This window comes from Rana temporaria, chromosome 9 (genome assembly GCF_905171775.1).
Source record: "Rana temporaria chromosome 9, aRanTem1.1, whole genome shotgun sequence".
Classification (NCBI taxonomy): Eukaryota; Metazoa; Chordata; class Amphibia; order Anura; family Ranidae; genus Rana; species Rana temporaria.
In genome coordinates this window covers 38,841,105-38,854,492 of record NC_053497.1, presented here as the reverse complement: position 1 = coordinate 38,854,492, position 13,388 = coordinate 38,841,105, and the positions used below count along the sequence as shown (strand labels likewise).

The following is a 13,388-nucleotide window of genomic DNA, read 5'->3' as shown; positions in this document are numbered from 1 at the left end:
AGGCACTGTACCTCCCTTCTGAGTGATATTATTTGTATTTGGTCAATAAACTATTTAGAAGGCTTCAGCTGAAGAAAATATCAGGGCTCCAGGTAGACATTAAACATTGAAGATGACAAAATTGTTGCTTAAAATGGAAGTGATTTTAAATAAATTCTTAAGACCCGGTTCACACTGGGGCGACTCGTCAGGCGACGCAGCCGCCTGACAAGTCGCGTCCCATTCTAATTCTAGTGAATAGAACCGTTCTAATAGGAGCGACGCAAGACGCTCCGACTTAGAAAAAGGTTCTTGTACTACTTTGGGGGCGACTCGGGGCGACCTGCATTGACTTCTACACAAAAGTCATTTTGTAAGTCGCCTTAGATGTCGTCTTCATGTCGCCTGGCCGAGTCGCCCCGAAGTCGTGCCGCCCCTGTGTGAACCGGCTCTTATTAATGTTGTCTCTTCCATGCAGGTCAACTTCTGAAAAATACAATATTAAAAAATGGATCTGCTCTGTTTATTGCAATAGTATTTCTCTTACAGTACATGCTATTTTAAAACCTGCAGGGTTAGTAATGATTACCATAGCTTTACAATCTGTTATGCAATACGTATGTAACTGAATCAAACTCCAACACACCCAACCTGTTCTCAAATGATAGTTGGAATGCTGCTAAACGTCAGCTAACAAACAAGTACAGCAGTTCCTGGTTTGGAGACAGTACAGGTTGTACAGAGTTTACTGCCAGGATGGCGGTGAACGTCGCAGCAACACTTCTCATCGCTTCTGCGGTCACTCTCCTGATTTACCTCATTAAATGGTGGATGAATGTAAAGAACAAAGACTTGCCACCAGGACCCACCCCTCTGCCACTTCTGGGGAATATTCTACAGATTAGTACCACTGAAATGCCACAATCTCTGGTGAAGGTAAGAATTTTGCCTAATGTTCTATAATGCCTCGTACACATAGCTGGACTTTCCAAAAAAAAAGGGCTTTTTTTCTCGGAAAGTCCGGCCGTGTGTAGCCTCCATCAGACTTTTTTTTTGTCGGAATTCCAACGGACCTTAGATAGAGAACCTGTTCTCTTTCTTTCCGACGGACTCACGGTCCGACGTGTGTACGAGGCATAACAATGCACTCTTCTTGTATTCTAGGACGAAATATCTTACAATGTCAGGACGAAGTACAACTCAGTTTATTTCAAATTTCACATCAAATTACATCACATTTATATCAAAATACCAAAATGATGGTGAAATAAGAATAAATTAGCAAAGTTTAAAAATAAGCAAAGTTCCCCTAGTTTAAAGGACAAGTTCACCTTTTGACAAAAAATAGTAAATGCATATTTTTTTGCAGGTAACAAAATGTGTATTTATTATTTTTTGTTTTGTGCGCCTGTAAAACATTGCACCAGTGATCAGCAGATCGCTGATTCCATGCAGGTCTCCTGCAGATCTGTGAGTGTATTGACGTTCTCGTACCTTGTACAAGCAAGCCAAGCTGTGGAAGGAGTGACGCGGCCGGGCGTTGTTCAAAAACTTTTGACAGCTAGCAGGGGGGAGATCCCCACTAGCTGTCACAGGAGGGAGCAGGAAAGGTGATTCAGGGAGCAGGAAGTGGGGGTTCGGGGGCCAGTTCATTCAGGAATGTGCTATGCACAGAGTGCAGTATTCAGGAGTGCGTTTCATACAGAGTGCAGGATTTAGGAGTGAATTTCCTACAGAGTGCAGGATTCAGGAGTGCGTTTTGTACAGAGTGCAGGATTCAGCAGTGTGTTTCGTACAGAGTGCATGATTCAGGAGTGCGTTTCATACAGAATGCAGGATTCAGGAGTGCATTTCGTACAGAATGCAGGATTCCGGAGTGCGTTTCGTACAGAGTGCAAGATTCAGGAGTACGTTCATTACAGAGTGCAGGATTCAGGAGTGCGTTGCGTACAGAGTGCAGGATTCAGGAGTGCGTTTTGTACAGAATGCAAGATTCAGGAGTGCATTTCGTACAGAGTGCAGGATTCAGGAGTGCATTTTCGTACAGAGTGCAGGATTCAGAAATGCATTTCGTACAGAGTGCAGAATTCAGGAGTGTGTTTTGTACAGAGTTCAGGATTCAGCAGTGAGTTTCGTACAGAGTGCAGGATATGATTCAGCAGTGAGTTTCGTACAGAGTGCAGGATTCAGCAGTGAGTTTTGTACAGAGTGCAGGATTCAGAAGTGTGTTTTGTACAGATTTCAGGATTCAGGAGTGCAGGATTGAGGAGGGTGTGTCAGGAAAGGTTTCACCTGCTGGTGGCACTGTCAGTTCCTTGGGCCACAGTACTCCCGGCAGTCTGGACCCGACATCATCTCCTGCAATCATATGAGACTGATTGCAGGAGGTGTGTGTATATATATATACCTGGCCGATGATTGCACTCATCGCCTTGGTATTATCCATGAGCCCTGACCTGTAATGCTGAACCTGATCCTGCATCCTGATCCCGTCCACCTTCTGCCTGTCCTGTCTTGCTCCTTGCCCCCATCTGCTGATCTCCTGTGTATGACCCTGGCCTGGCTACGTTTACGATTCTGGTGTTCCCCCGTCTATTGAACTTACTTATTTTGCCTGTTGTTATTTGTGGGTCACTGTTTGGTTGTTGGATTGCTGTACACTGTTTGGTATTGGAGGTGTGTTTATCTGTATTCACTGATCGAATTGTACAGTAATATAATGTGATCCAGTTTTTGTGTGTTCTTTTAAAGTAGTGCATGCAGTACTTTTGGTGCGGTCTGGTGTGATTTCGGCCCAGAAATCGCACTGCACCTATATCACATGTGAATCGCACAGAATGTACAGCACATTCCTTTGTGATTCATGGTATGAACCAGCCCTGTGTCATTCAGGGATTGCTAGTTTTGGCACCTGACCACATCTCTTGTGGGGTGCCTGGGGTTGTCCCTTCTGTGGCAGCCGGAATCTCTTTGATTTGGGGGGATAGATATGTTCTAGGGGCATTTTGGGAGGGGAGAAGACTTGTACTGGGGGGGATAGATTTCATATTCAACCTCCTTTATAGCACAATTCCCCTCCGTTCCAAAAGTGCCCCTAGACAAATCCTCCTCCCTCACCCAAATCACTCCATGTGAACTTTGTAAACTTGCCCCCTTCCCTATGCCCCCCTCCTCTGCAAATCTCACTATTCATTACAGACCTCAGATCAGATGCTCACACAGAGTGGTGTGCCTCTTCCCTGCCTCCTCCTCCTGTCTGTGTACCCAAAAATATCACAACAGGAGGAGGAGGGGGAAGGTTCAGTGCACTCATCTCTGCACTGTATCAGAGGCAGTCGGCGAGTAGAGATGCCAGCTGTCATACAAAGCTTTGCTTGATACATGTGGGACCCCAGACACCCTGCACAAGCCACAGCTGGGTTGTAACTGGTGCCGGCACTAGTGCACCCCTGCTGGGCGAGTCACTGGAGCTCAGCCTTGGACATACATTAAAGGCGGACTAAAGGTTAGATTGAAAAAATAAATAACAAACATGTCATACTTACCTCCGCTGTGCAGCTCGTTTTGTACAGAATGGCCCCGATCCTCGTCTTCTGGGGTCCCTTGGCGGCTGTCTTGGCTCCTCCCCGCATCAGCTAACCCCCCCTGGAAAGCGATTTCCCAAGGGGGTTACCTTGCAGGCGTGCTCCCGAGTCCTGTATTCGGCGTCCAACTACAGGATTCGGCACCGCCCCCCGGCCCTCTCGACATTGGAGTTGATTGGCTGCATTGCTATCAATCTATCCAATGAAGAGCCGAGAAGCCGGAGCTGAAAAGCCAGCGTGTTCTCGACGCAGGACTTTCGAGGGCTCAGGTAAGTAACCGGGGGAGGGGGGGGCTGGGGGTCCTGTAAGCATCGGATGATGTTTTTTCACCTTAATGCATAGGATACATTAAGGTGAAAAAACGGGAAGCTTTACAACCCCTTTGAATACTGAGACGGTCCCGGTGAATTAGGGACATTTGGGAGGTATGTGCTAAGGACCAGTGACCAGTGTGGTGCACAATTTGTTGCATGGCACTGCTCCCTTTTTTTGTATTGGCTTTATTTAAAGTGTACAAAATGTACACTTCAATCACTGCAATGTCCAGCAGAGCACTGCGGTGCACTGCCTGACATTGCAGTGCGATTTGGACCGGTGAGCTGCGATAAAATGCAGCATGAATGGGACACATAGGAAACAATTGTGGTAAAATGACTGTCACCACGCATAATGTGGATGGGCCCTTGTACCTCCTGTTCTAGTCCCACTCTCCTTCCTCTTGCAGCTGGGATTGTAACACATACTTTATTTCTACTATTCCCAGCAGAATCTGTAGTTTCTTTTTGCCTGTTTCTGCCTCCCTTACCCCTTCTTTCCAACTGCCTCTGCCATACAAACGTTGTTTTCATTGTACTCCACCTGCGTTTGGTCTGCAGTTTTTACAGCCTCTTCTCCAGTGTTCCTTCCTTTCAGCTGCAGCCTAATCAGGCTCAACAGGAACTTATTTTATTTATTTTTTCTTATTTTTGTGTTGATCTGTCACAAGATCATATTTGGGGGTTTTCCTTGGTTTTTATACACTGCTCGAAAAAATTAAAGGAACACTTTTGAATCAGAACTCCTGGGATATTGATCTGTAGCAGAGGGGGGGCTGTATACAGAGGGGGTTGTTAATCAGTTTCAGCTGCTTTGCTGTTAATTGAAATTAACAACAGGTGCACTAGATGGGCAACAATGAGACAACTTCCAAAACAGGAATGTTTTTTCAGGTGGAGGTGTCTGACTTTTTTTTATTTTCTGACTTTTTTTCACTAGTTTTGCATTTGGCTAGGGTCAGTGTCACTACTGGTAGCACAAGGCAATACTTGGACCCTATAAAGGTTGCACAGGCAGTCCAACTCCTCCAGGATGGCATATCAATACGTGTCATTGCCAGAAGGTTTGCCGTGTCTCCCACCACAGTCTCAGGAGCATGGAGGAGATTCCAGGAGACAGGCAGTTACTCTAGGAGAGCTAGACAGAGCCGTGGAAGGTCCTTAACCCATCAGCAGGACTGGTATCTGCTCCTTTGTGCAAGAAGGAACAGGATGAGCACTGCCAGAGCCCTGCAAAATGACCTCCAGCAGGCCACTGGTGTGAATGCCAGACACTGTGGAGCTTGATTGGCATTTTCCATTGAACACCAGAAAAGGCCACTGGTGCCCCATGCTTTTCACAGATGAGAGCAGGTTCACCCTGAGCATATGTGACACAAGTGAAAGGGTCTGGAGAAGCCGCAGAGAACATTATGCTGCCTGTAACATCGTTCAGCATGACCTGTTTGGTGGTGGGTCAGTGATGGTCTAAGGAGGCATATCCATGGAGGGACGCACAGACCTCTACAGGCTATACAATGGCACCCTGACTACCATTAGGTATCGGGATGAAATCCTTGGACCCATTGTCAGACCCTACGCTGGTGCAGTGTGTCCTGGGTTCCTCCTGGTGCACGACAATGCCCGGCCTCATGTGGCAAGAGCATGCAACCAGTTCCTGGAGAATGAAGAAATTGATAACATTGAATGGCCCCCACGCTCACCTGACCTAAATCCAAAAGAACACTTCTGGGACATTATGTTTCGGTCCATCCGGTGCCACCAGGTTGCACCTCAGTCTGTTCAGGAGCTTGGTGATGCTCTGGTCCAGATCTGTGAGGAAATACCCCAGGACACCATCTTTCGTCTCATTAGGAGCATGCCCTGATGTTGTCAGGCATTCATACAAGCACTTGGGGGCCATACAAACTACCATTTTGAGGACCATTTTGAGTTGTTGCAATTCAATTTCAGCAAAATGGACTAACTTGCTGCATTTTTCCAGTTTGATTGTCTGGGTGTCTTCAGGGCCGGATTAACAAGGGTGCTGATGGAGCTGCAGCTCCAGGCCCCTTTCTCAAGATAGGCCCATGTGCCCAAAAAAAAAAAAAAAAATCTGAAAAAAAAAGATCGACTTCGGGGGTTGTAGCTCGACGAACAGAGATCACAGAAACCCCACATTTGGGGGGTAGGCAGTTGAATACCTACCCAACAACTGGTCAAAATATGGGATGGCTATCATTTATGGTTCCGGAGATACGGGCCTGCTTGCACAGCCTGTCAGAAGCTACATACAGAGCGGCCAGTATAAATACAAGCTGACACACTGCAGCAGACTGATAGGATCACAGGGCTTATAATAATTATTTGTATATTACTCATGGTAATTAACCTCTTGCCACCCAGGCCAATTCTGACACTTCTCTACTACATGTAAAAATCATCATTTGTTTTTTGCTAGAAAATTACCCTATGGTGGTCTTTGCACTTTTTATGTTGCACGGTATAGAGCTGCACGATTCTGGCTAAAATGAGAATTTAAATTTTTTTGCTTAGAAGACAGATCACGATTCTCTCACGATTCTTGCGGCGTAACATCATCTTTCACATTAAAACAAAAAATAAATAAAAAATGGGCTAACGTCACTGTTTTGTTTTTATGGTTTTTATTATTTATTGAAGTGGGCAAATGCAGTGTGACATAAAATATTGTAGCAATAGTCATTTTATTCCCTAGAGTCTCTGCTAAAATATATATAATGTTTGGCGGTTCCAAGTAATTTTCTAGCAAATAATATTGCTTTTTAACTTAAGAAACAAGTGTTGGACTTTAAGTGGTTAAATTTCCCGCAATTTACACACAGAAGTTTGATCTAAGAAGGAAGTTAGTTACAATGTTTCATTTTGTTTACAAACTTGGCAGACTGCCCAGATTTTTTCTTTACACACAGAAGTGTATCCCTTTGATCTAAGAAGGAAGCGTTGGTTACAATGGGCCAAATCCTTAAAAGAGATACGCAGGCGGAACTGCTGTTCAGCCTGCGTATCCCTGTGCCTATCTTTGGAACTGATCCACAGAAGGATTTTTCCAAAGATAGGCAGAAGATCTGACATCTGTAAGACACTTATGCCGCGTACACACCATCACTTTATGTGATGAAAAAAAATGACGTTTTTAAAAACGTCACTTTAATTGACTGTGTGTGGGGGAAAACGTCGTTTTATGTCTTGTAAAAAACGACCAAAAAAAATTGAAGCATGCTTCAATTTTATGTGTCGTTTTTCAAAAGTGCACTTTTTACTTCACAGAAATTGACCGTGTGTAGCAAAAAACGTCGTTTTCTAAGACGTTTTTTCATCCACGCATGCCCAGAAGCTACTTATGAAGCAAGCTTCAATGGTAAAACGTGGTGGAACGTAACCTCACTTTGCAAGATCATTGTGAGAAAACGATGGTGTGTAGGCAACTTCGTCTTTGAAAATTGAAGTTTCAAAAACGTCATTTTTTACTTCACAGAAAGTGTCGTTTTTTTTCATCACATAAAGTGATGGTGTGTATGCGGCATTACACTGTCAGATCTTAAGATGCAGTACCGCATCCGCCGCTGGGGGCATTTCGAGTCGAAATGCCGCTTTGCGTATGCAAATGAGTACTTAGGCAGATCCACAAAGCTTTTTATCTTTGTGTTTTCTGCGTAAGTTACGTTTTGCATGCGTAAAATTAGGGATGCTTTTACAAGGTGTAAACTAGTAACACCTTGTAAAAACATACCTTTTTTTCGATCGCTGCTATTTTTTTTAAATTTCAAATTTTATTTTTCGCCGCGTAACTTTTTTTTTCCCGACGCAACTTTATTGTCCCGTCGCAATCCACAAAGCCCGACGTAACGTAATTTTGCGCGCTGCCCGTCGGGAAAAATGACGTCACACGCATGCGCAGAACGTCCGCCCCCTGGATGAGAAGACCGCCTTGCGACGGAGGCACTTAAGTTACACAGCCGAAAATTTCTAGGTAAGTGCTTTGTGGATCGGGCACTTAGGTAGAAATTTTCCGCCTGTGTAACTTAACTGCTAAAAGTTAAGTTAGGCAGTTTTTTTGTGGATTTGCCCCAATGTTTCCTGTTAAAAACTTGGCAGACTCCCCAGATATTTTCTTTTGATAGCTGAAAGTCTTTCCACTTGTTATATGAAAGAATCGGCAAACTCTGCATTGGAGATCGTCAGGGGGGTTGAATCGAGATCACGATTTTCTTAACGATTAATTGTGCAGCTCTAGCACGGTATTTGCGCAGCAATTTTTCAAACATGTTTTTTTGGAAAAAAACTGTTTCATTCATTAAAAAAACACTAGTTAGTTAAGTTAGCACAATTTTTTTTTGGTATCCTAAGTGATGCTTTAATTTTTTTTTAGGTTACATGTTTAGAGTTACAGAGGAGGTCTAGTACTAGAATTATTGTTCTCGCTCTAACGATCGTGGCGTATGTAACCTGTGTGTATCTGGCTCTGATACTACCAGTGCCTACCCAGCCACTGACTAGTATCTCTCCCCAGCCTGTCCCCACACACCCTCTCACCTGCTGACCTGTGGATGGGGGAATCACTCCTGCAGTGTTATTGTGTTCTGCCAGTGGGTACAATGATCAGTGTTGCTAACTATAGCTGGCAGCACTGATTGTTTTGGGAAAAACCTAACAGGCTAGTTGTACTCAAGTCGATTAATAGATTGACTTGTGTAAAACCAGCTAGCCCATACATAGATCGACTATGGCTTGTCTCTGCATAATTGGCGTAATTTCAATCCATGTATGACCCGCTTAACCACTACGCAGTCCCTAAATATCCTTCCACTCCTGTACATAGTGCTCACTGTCATACTCTCCACACTCCTCTCCTGTACATAGTGCCCACTGTCATACCCTACACACTCCTCTCCTGTACATAGTGCCCACTGTCATACCCTCCACACTCCTCTCCTATACAGAGCGCCCACTGTCATACCCTTCACACTCCTCTCCTATACAGAGCGCCCACTGTCATACTCTCCACACTTCTCTCCTATACATAGTGCCCACTGTCATACCCTACACACTCCTCTCCTGTACATAGTGCCCACTGTCATACCCTCCACACTCCTCTCCTATACAGAGCGCCCACTGTCATACCCTTCACACTCCTCTCCTGTACATAGTGCCTGCTGTCATACACTTCTCTCCTATACATAGTGCCCACTGTCATACCCTCCACACTCCTCTCCTATACATAGCGTTCACTGCCATACCCTCCACACTCCTCTCCTATACATAGTGCCCACTGTCATACCCTCCACACTCCTCTCCTGTATATACTGCCCCATCATACCCTCCACACTTCTCTCTGGTACGTATGACCCTCTGTCATACCCCCACACTCTTCCTGTACATACTGCCCATTGTCATATCCTTCACACTCCTATATTACCAGCTCTAGAATGGACACACTTTTGTTAGTTCAACTAAAGGAAATCTCAGTTCTCATATTTGTTCTGTCCCATTATTGGTACTCATTTAATTTTGTGATTACTACTATGATGTATAGAGGAACATAGGGGATCTCAGCTACTCTAAATATAGCACTTATATAAAAAAGTGTCCCTGAAAATATTTTTTAAATGTTGGCAACTGTGCACTTAGGCACTGCCCAAGGACCACTGGGTCAGTAGGGGCCCCATGAGAGGTCTTCTGGGATCCTGTGATATTAAAGTGGTAGTAAACTTTCCTGACATTACTACTTTTTAGAGGCCCTGGGGTAGGTTATGCCACAACGTACAAGTATGCACAGCATATTAACACATTAGGGTACACTTACATTTTCAGACTGAGCCCTCCAGTGCTGCGCTGTGATGAATCAGGCGGGGCCCGCGGGCACTTCCATCTTCACCCGGTCTTCCTTCTGGGTTCTGTGCCTTTGGACACTTGCCTTGGCCGGGCTGCGTTCATGTCATTCCCACGCATTTATTTATTATTTATAAAAGGCCCCACCAAAATCCTCAGCACCAGGCCCATGATGTTCTTAATCTGGCCCTGGGTGTCTTTGACTTCAGCCCTCTGTAGGTGGATAATTTTCATTTCCATCAAATGATGTGCCATCCCTTCATTCATAACACATTACCCAGTCCATATCAGTATAAATATCCGTTGAGATCTGATATGTTTTCAAAGTGTTACTTTCATTTTTTTGAGCAGTGTACATCTCAGTTGAGCAATGGTATGTGCCTTTTTTGGCTCCATTAATAACGCATCAAGGTAATCACATTTATTTTTAACTTGCACAACTCTGTTTGAAAATTAAAATCTCTTTCAACAGCTACGTGAAAAGTACGGACCGGTGTACACAGTTTATCTGGCCACAAATCCAGCGGTCGTGCTGATTGGCTACGATGCTGTGAAGGAGGCCCTGGTTGATCGCAGTGACGTGTTCAGTGACAGAGGGGATTTGGGTCTATTTGAAATGTTGTTTAAGAATTTCGGTAAGATGCTAAAAACAAAATAATAATCCTGAAATAGTGTCATTTCTAGCTTTTTATATATGCCTAGTTGATATTCTTGCACTATAAAAACACTCAAAAAATGTATAATACCAAGATCATATTAAAAGCAAACTCTAGCCAAACGTAAAAATTTAACATGGTAGCTCACACAGGCAGTATCGGAATCATTTGTTTTTGTAGGACAGCATGCTTACAATGTTGTTTATTGTGGAATTTGGGGGGTTTACAGAAACCAAAACACTGAAGCTGATGGGCCCTAAAAAATTGTATGGGCCTATTATGAAACAAATATCTTCCTGAAAATGACAGACAGACATTCAGGGGATTAGCCCCCCCTTGCTAGCTTCTGTAGCATTTGCTATGTTCAGTATTTTGGTGAATAAAGGCTATTTAATGGATGAGTAGAGTGAAAAGGGTGTGTGATCAAGATGCATCAATATGGAGATTGTACAGTAGAAAATGGTGCCTACGTGGTACCCTTTCTTTTTTTAAGGTCTTTAGAGTTGTTCCGAAACATATAAAGGAGATCAGACACCTCTGCTGAAAAAAAGGTTTGTACAGCCTGATTCATTTACATGTAAGTCATTGATGCAGATTCCAGTGACATAGAATTGTACTTTACGGTACTTTACCAACTAATTTTGATAATTTTCAGTAAAAGAATTTGAAAAGATAATACTCGCCTTAATATTGTGTCACACAAACAAGGTACTGGACTGGGCCTCGAAGAGACAATGAGCACAGGCTATACCTAGGAGTGAAAGAGGTGAGGGGTTCCGCGCATCCTAGCACGCAGACATGGTGAAAGTGCTAAGTATAAATAAATAAATAAATATAAATACTGATCAGTGATATCACAAATAAGAGCAATTGACAGCTCAATCAAATCCAGTGAGAGAGTGAAAATATCCAAACATCAAAATATAAATAATATATATAAAATGTATATAAAAATATATATAATATATAATATATAGTAATAGTATACAGTAGATGTATAATAAATATAATGGAGTCTATAACCGTGAAAAAGTGTCCATTCATAGGATGAGAAATGGATAAATAAATAAATAAATCAATCTGGTGATCCAGTGCTAGTAGTGATTCTTCAAATAAGCATAGGCTGCCAAAGGAAATGCAGCTGATGTGATCACAAAGCAATCCAGTAAGAAGTGTTGACAGATGGGTGTAATAATCCCTCCCTGAGCTCCCGGGACTCTTACCTCCGCGCAGATAATCAAGTGCATCCACTATAGGTATCTCGACCAGACCTCCGTATGTATGTTCCACTAATCCTCCTTAGATATCCATGACTGGGTCCTCTTATCCATCCAAACAGTCAGTGTGCCCAGGAGAAGAAGCAGGGGAAACACAAAAACAAAGGAGGGGACTCCAATCGTGAAGTAGTAAGCACAAGCCGATATTTGTTTTTGTGTTTCCCCTGCTTCTTCTCCTGGGCACACTGACTGTTTGGATGGATAAGAGGACCCAGTCATGGATATCTAAGGAGGATTAGTGGAACATACATACGGAGGTCTGGTCGAGATACCTATAGTGGATGCACTTGATTATCTGCGCGGAGGTAAGAGTCCCGGGAGCTCAGGGAGGGATTATTACACCCATCTGTCAACACTTCTTACTGGATTGCTTTGTGATCACATCAGCTACATTTCCTTTGGCAGCCTATGCTTATTTGAAGAATCACTACTAGCACTGGATCACCAGATTGATTTATTTATTTATTTATCCATTTCTCATCCTATGAATGGACACTTTTTCACGGTTATAGACTCCATTATATTTATTATACATCTACTGTACACTATTACTATATATTATATATTATATATATTTTTATATACATTTTATATATATTATTTATATTTTGATGTTTGGATATTTTCACTCTCTCACTGGATTTGATTGAGCTGTCAATTGCTCTTATTTGTGATATCACTGATCAGTATTTATATTTATTTATTTATTTATACTTAGCACTTTCACCATGTCTGCGTGCTAGGATGCGCGGAACCCCTCACCTCTTTCATTTATATATTTGTGTATTGTAAACACTTTAGGTTTTGCAGCAACTTATTGATACATTTTGTTTAGGGTTTATTCATTGAGTGTCTATAGTAGCGCATAAGCACTGTCACTTTATACCTAGGAGTGACCCCAAAACATGTTGAGTGTACAACGGGAAAATTAGTATCCGTACATCCAGTGCGGAATGACCATCTATATCTAAAGTCCCTTGTATGTCAGATAAATGGATATTTCACATATAGCAGCATCCAATGTCTAGGATCATGGGGCCAGATTCACAGACACTTACGCTGCGCAGCGGCGGCGTAACGTATCTGATTTACGTTACACCGCCACAAGTTTACAGCGTAAGTGCCTGATTCACAAAGCACGTACCTGTAAACTTGCGGCGGTGTAACGTAAATGCGCTCGGCGCAAGCCCGCCCAATTCAAATGGGGCGGGCACCATTTAAATTAGGCGTGTTCCCGCGCCGAACGTTCTGCACATGCTCCGTGTTCAAATTTCCCGACGTGCTTTGCGCAAAATTATGGCGCCCCGACGTTTTTGTTTGAACTGCGACGTGCGTTACGGCGTTTCGTATTCCCGGACGTCTTACGCAAAAAAAAAAATATTGAAATTCGACGTGGGAACGACGGCCATACTTTAACATGGCTGATCTAAAGATAAGCCATGTTAAAGCAGGTGTAACTTTGCGGCGGGAAAAACCGACTAGCGACGACGTACGGGATTGCGACGAACGCGCGGAACTTTGTGGATTGCCGTAACTAGTCTTTTGCAAATTCTAAGCCGACCGCAATGGAATCGCCACCTAGCGGCCGGCCTAGAATTGCATCCTAAGATCCGAAGGTGTAAGTCAATTACACCTGTCGGATCTTAGGGCTATCTATGCGGAACTGATTCTATGAATCATCCGCATAGTTAGGACGGGCGGATCACAGAGATACGACGGCATATCAGG

General features: G+C 43.5%; 1 protein-coding gene across 1 annotated transcript in view; it reads left to right on the top strand.

Annotated features, from left to right (window-relative positions):
• Positions 1-473: 473 nt before the first annotated feature.
• Positions 474-13,388, top strand: part of LOC120913350 (cytochrome P450 2G1-like) — a 40,486-nt gene continuing 27,571 nt past the window's right edge. Inside the window, exons 1-2 of the mRNA XM_040323226.1 lie at positions 474-915; positions 10,200-10,362. Of these exons, the coding sequence (XP_040179160.1) occupies positions 736-915; positions 10,200-10,362 (343 nt within the window). The 5' untranslated portion in view covers positions 474-735. The remainder of the gene's footprint in view (positions 916-10,199; positions 10,363-13,388) is intronic.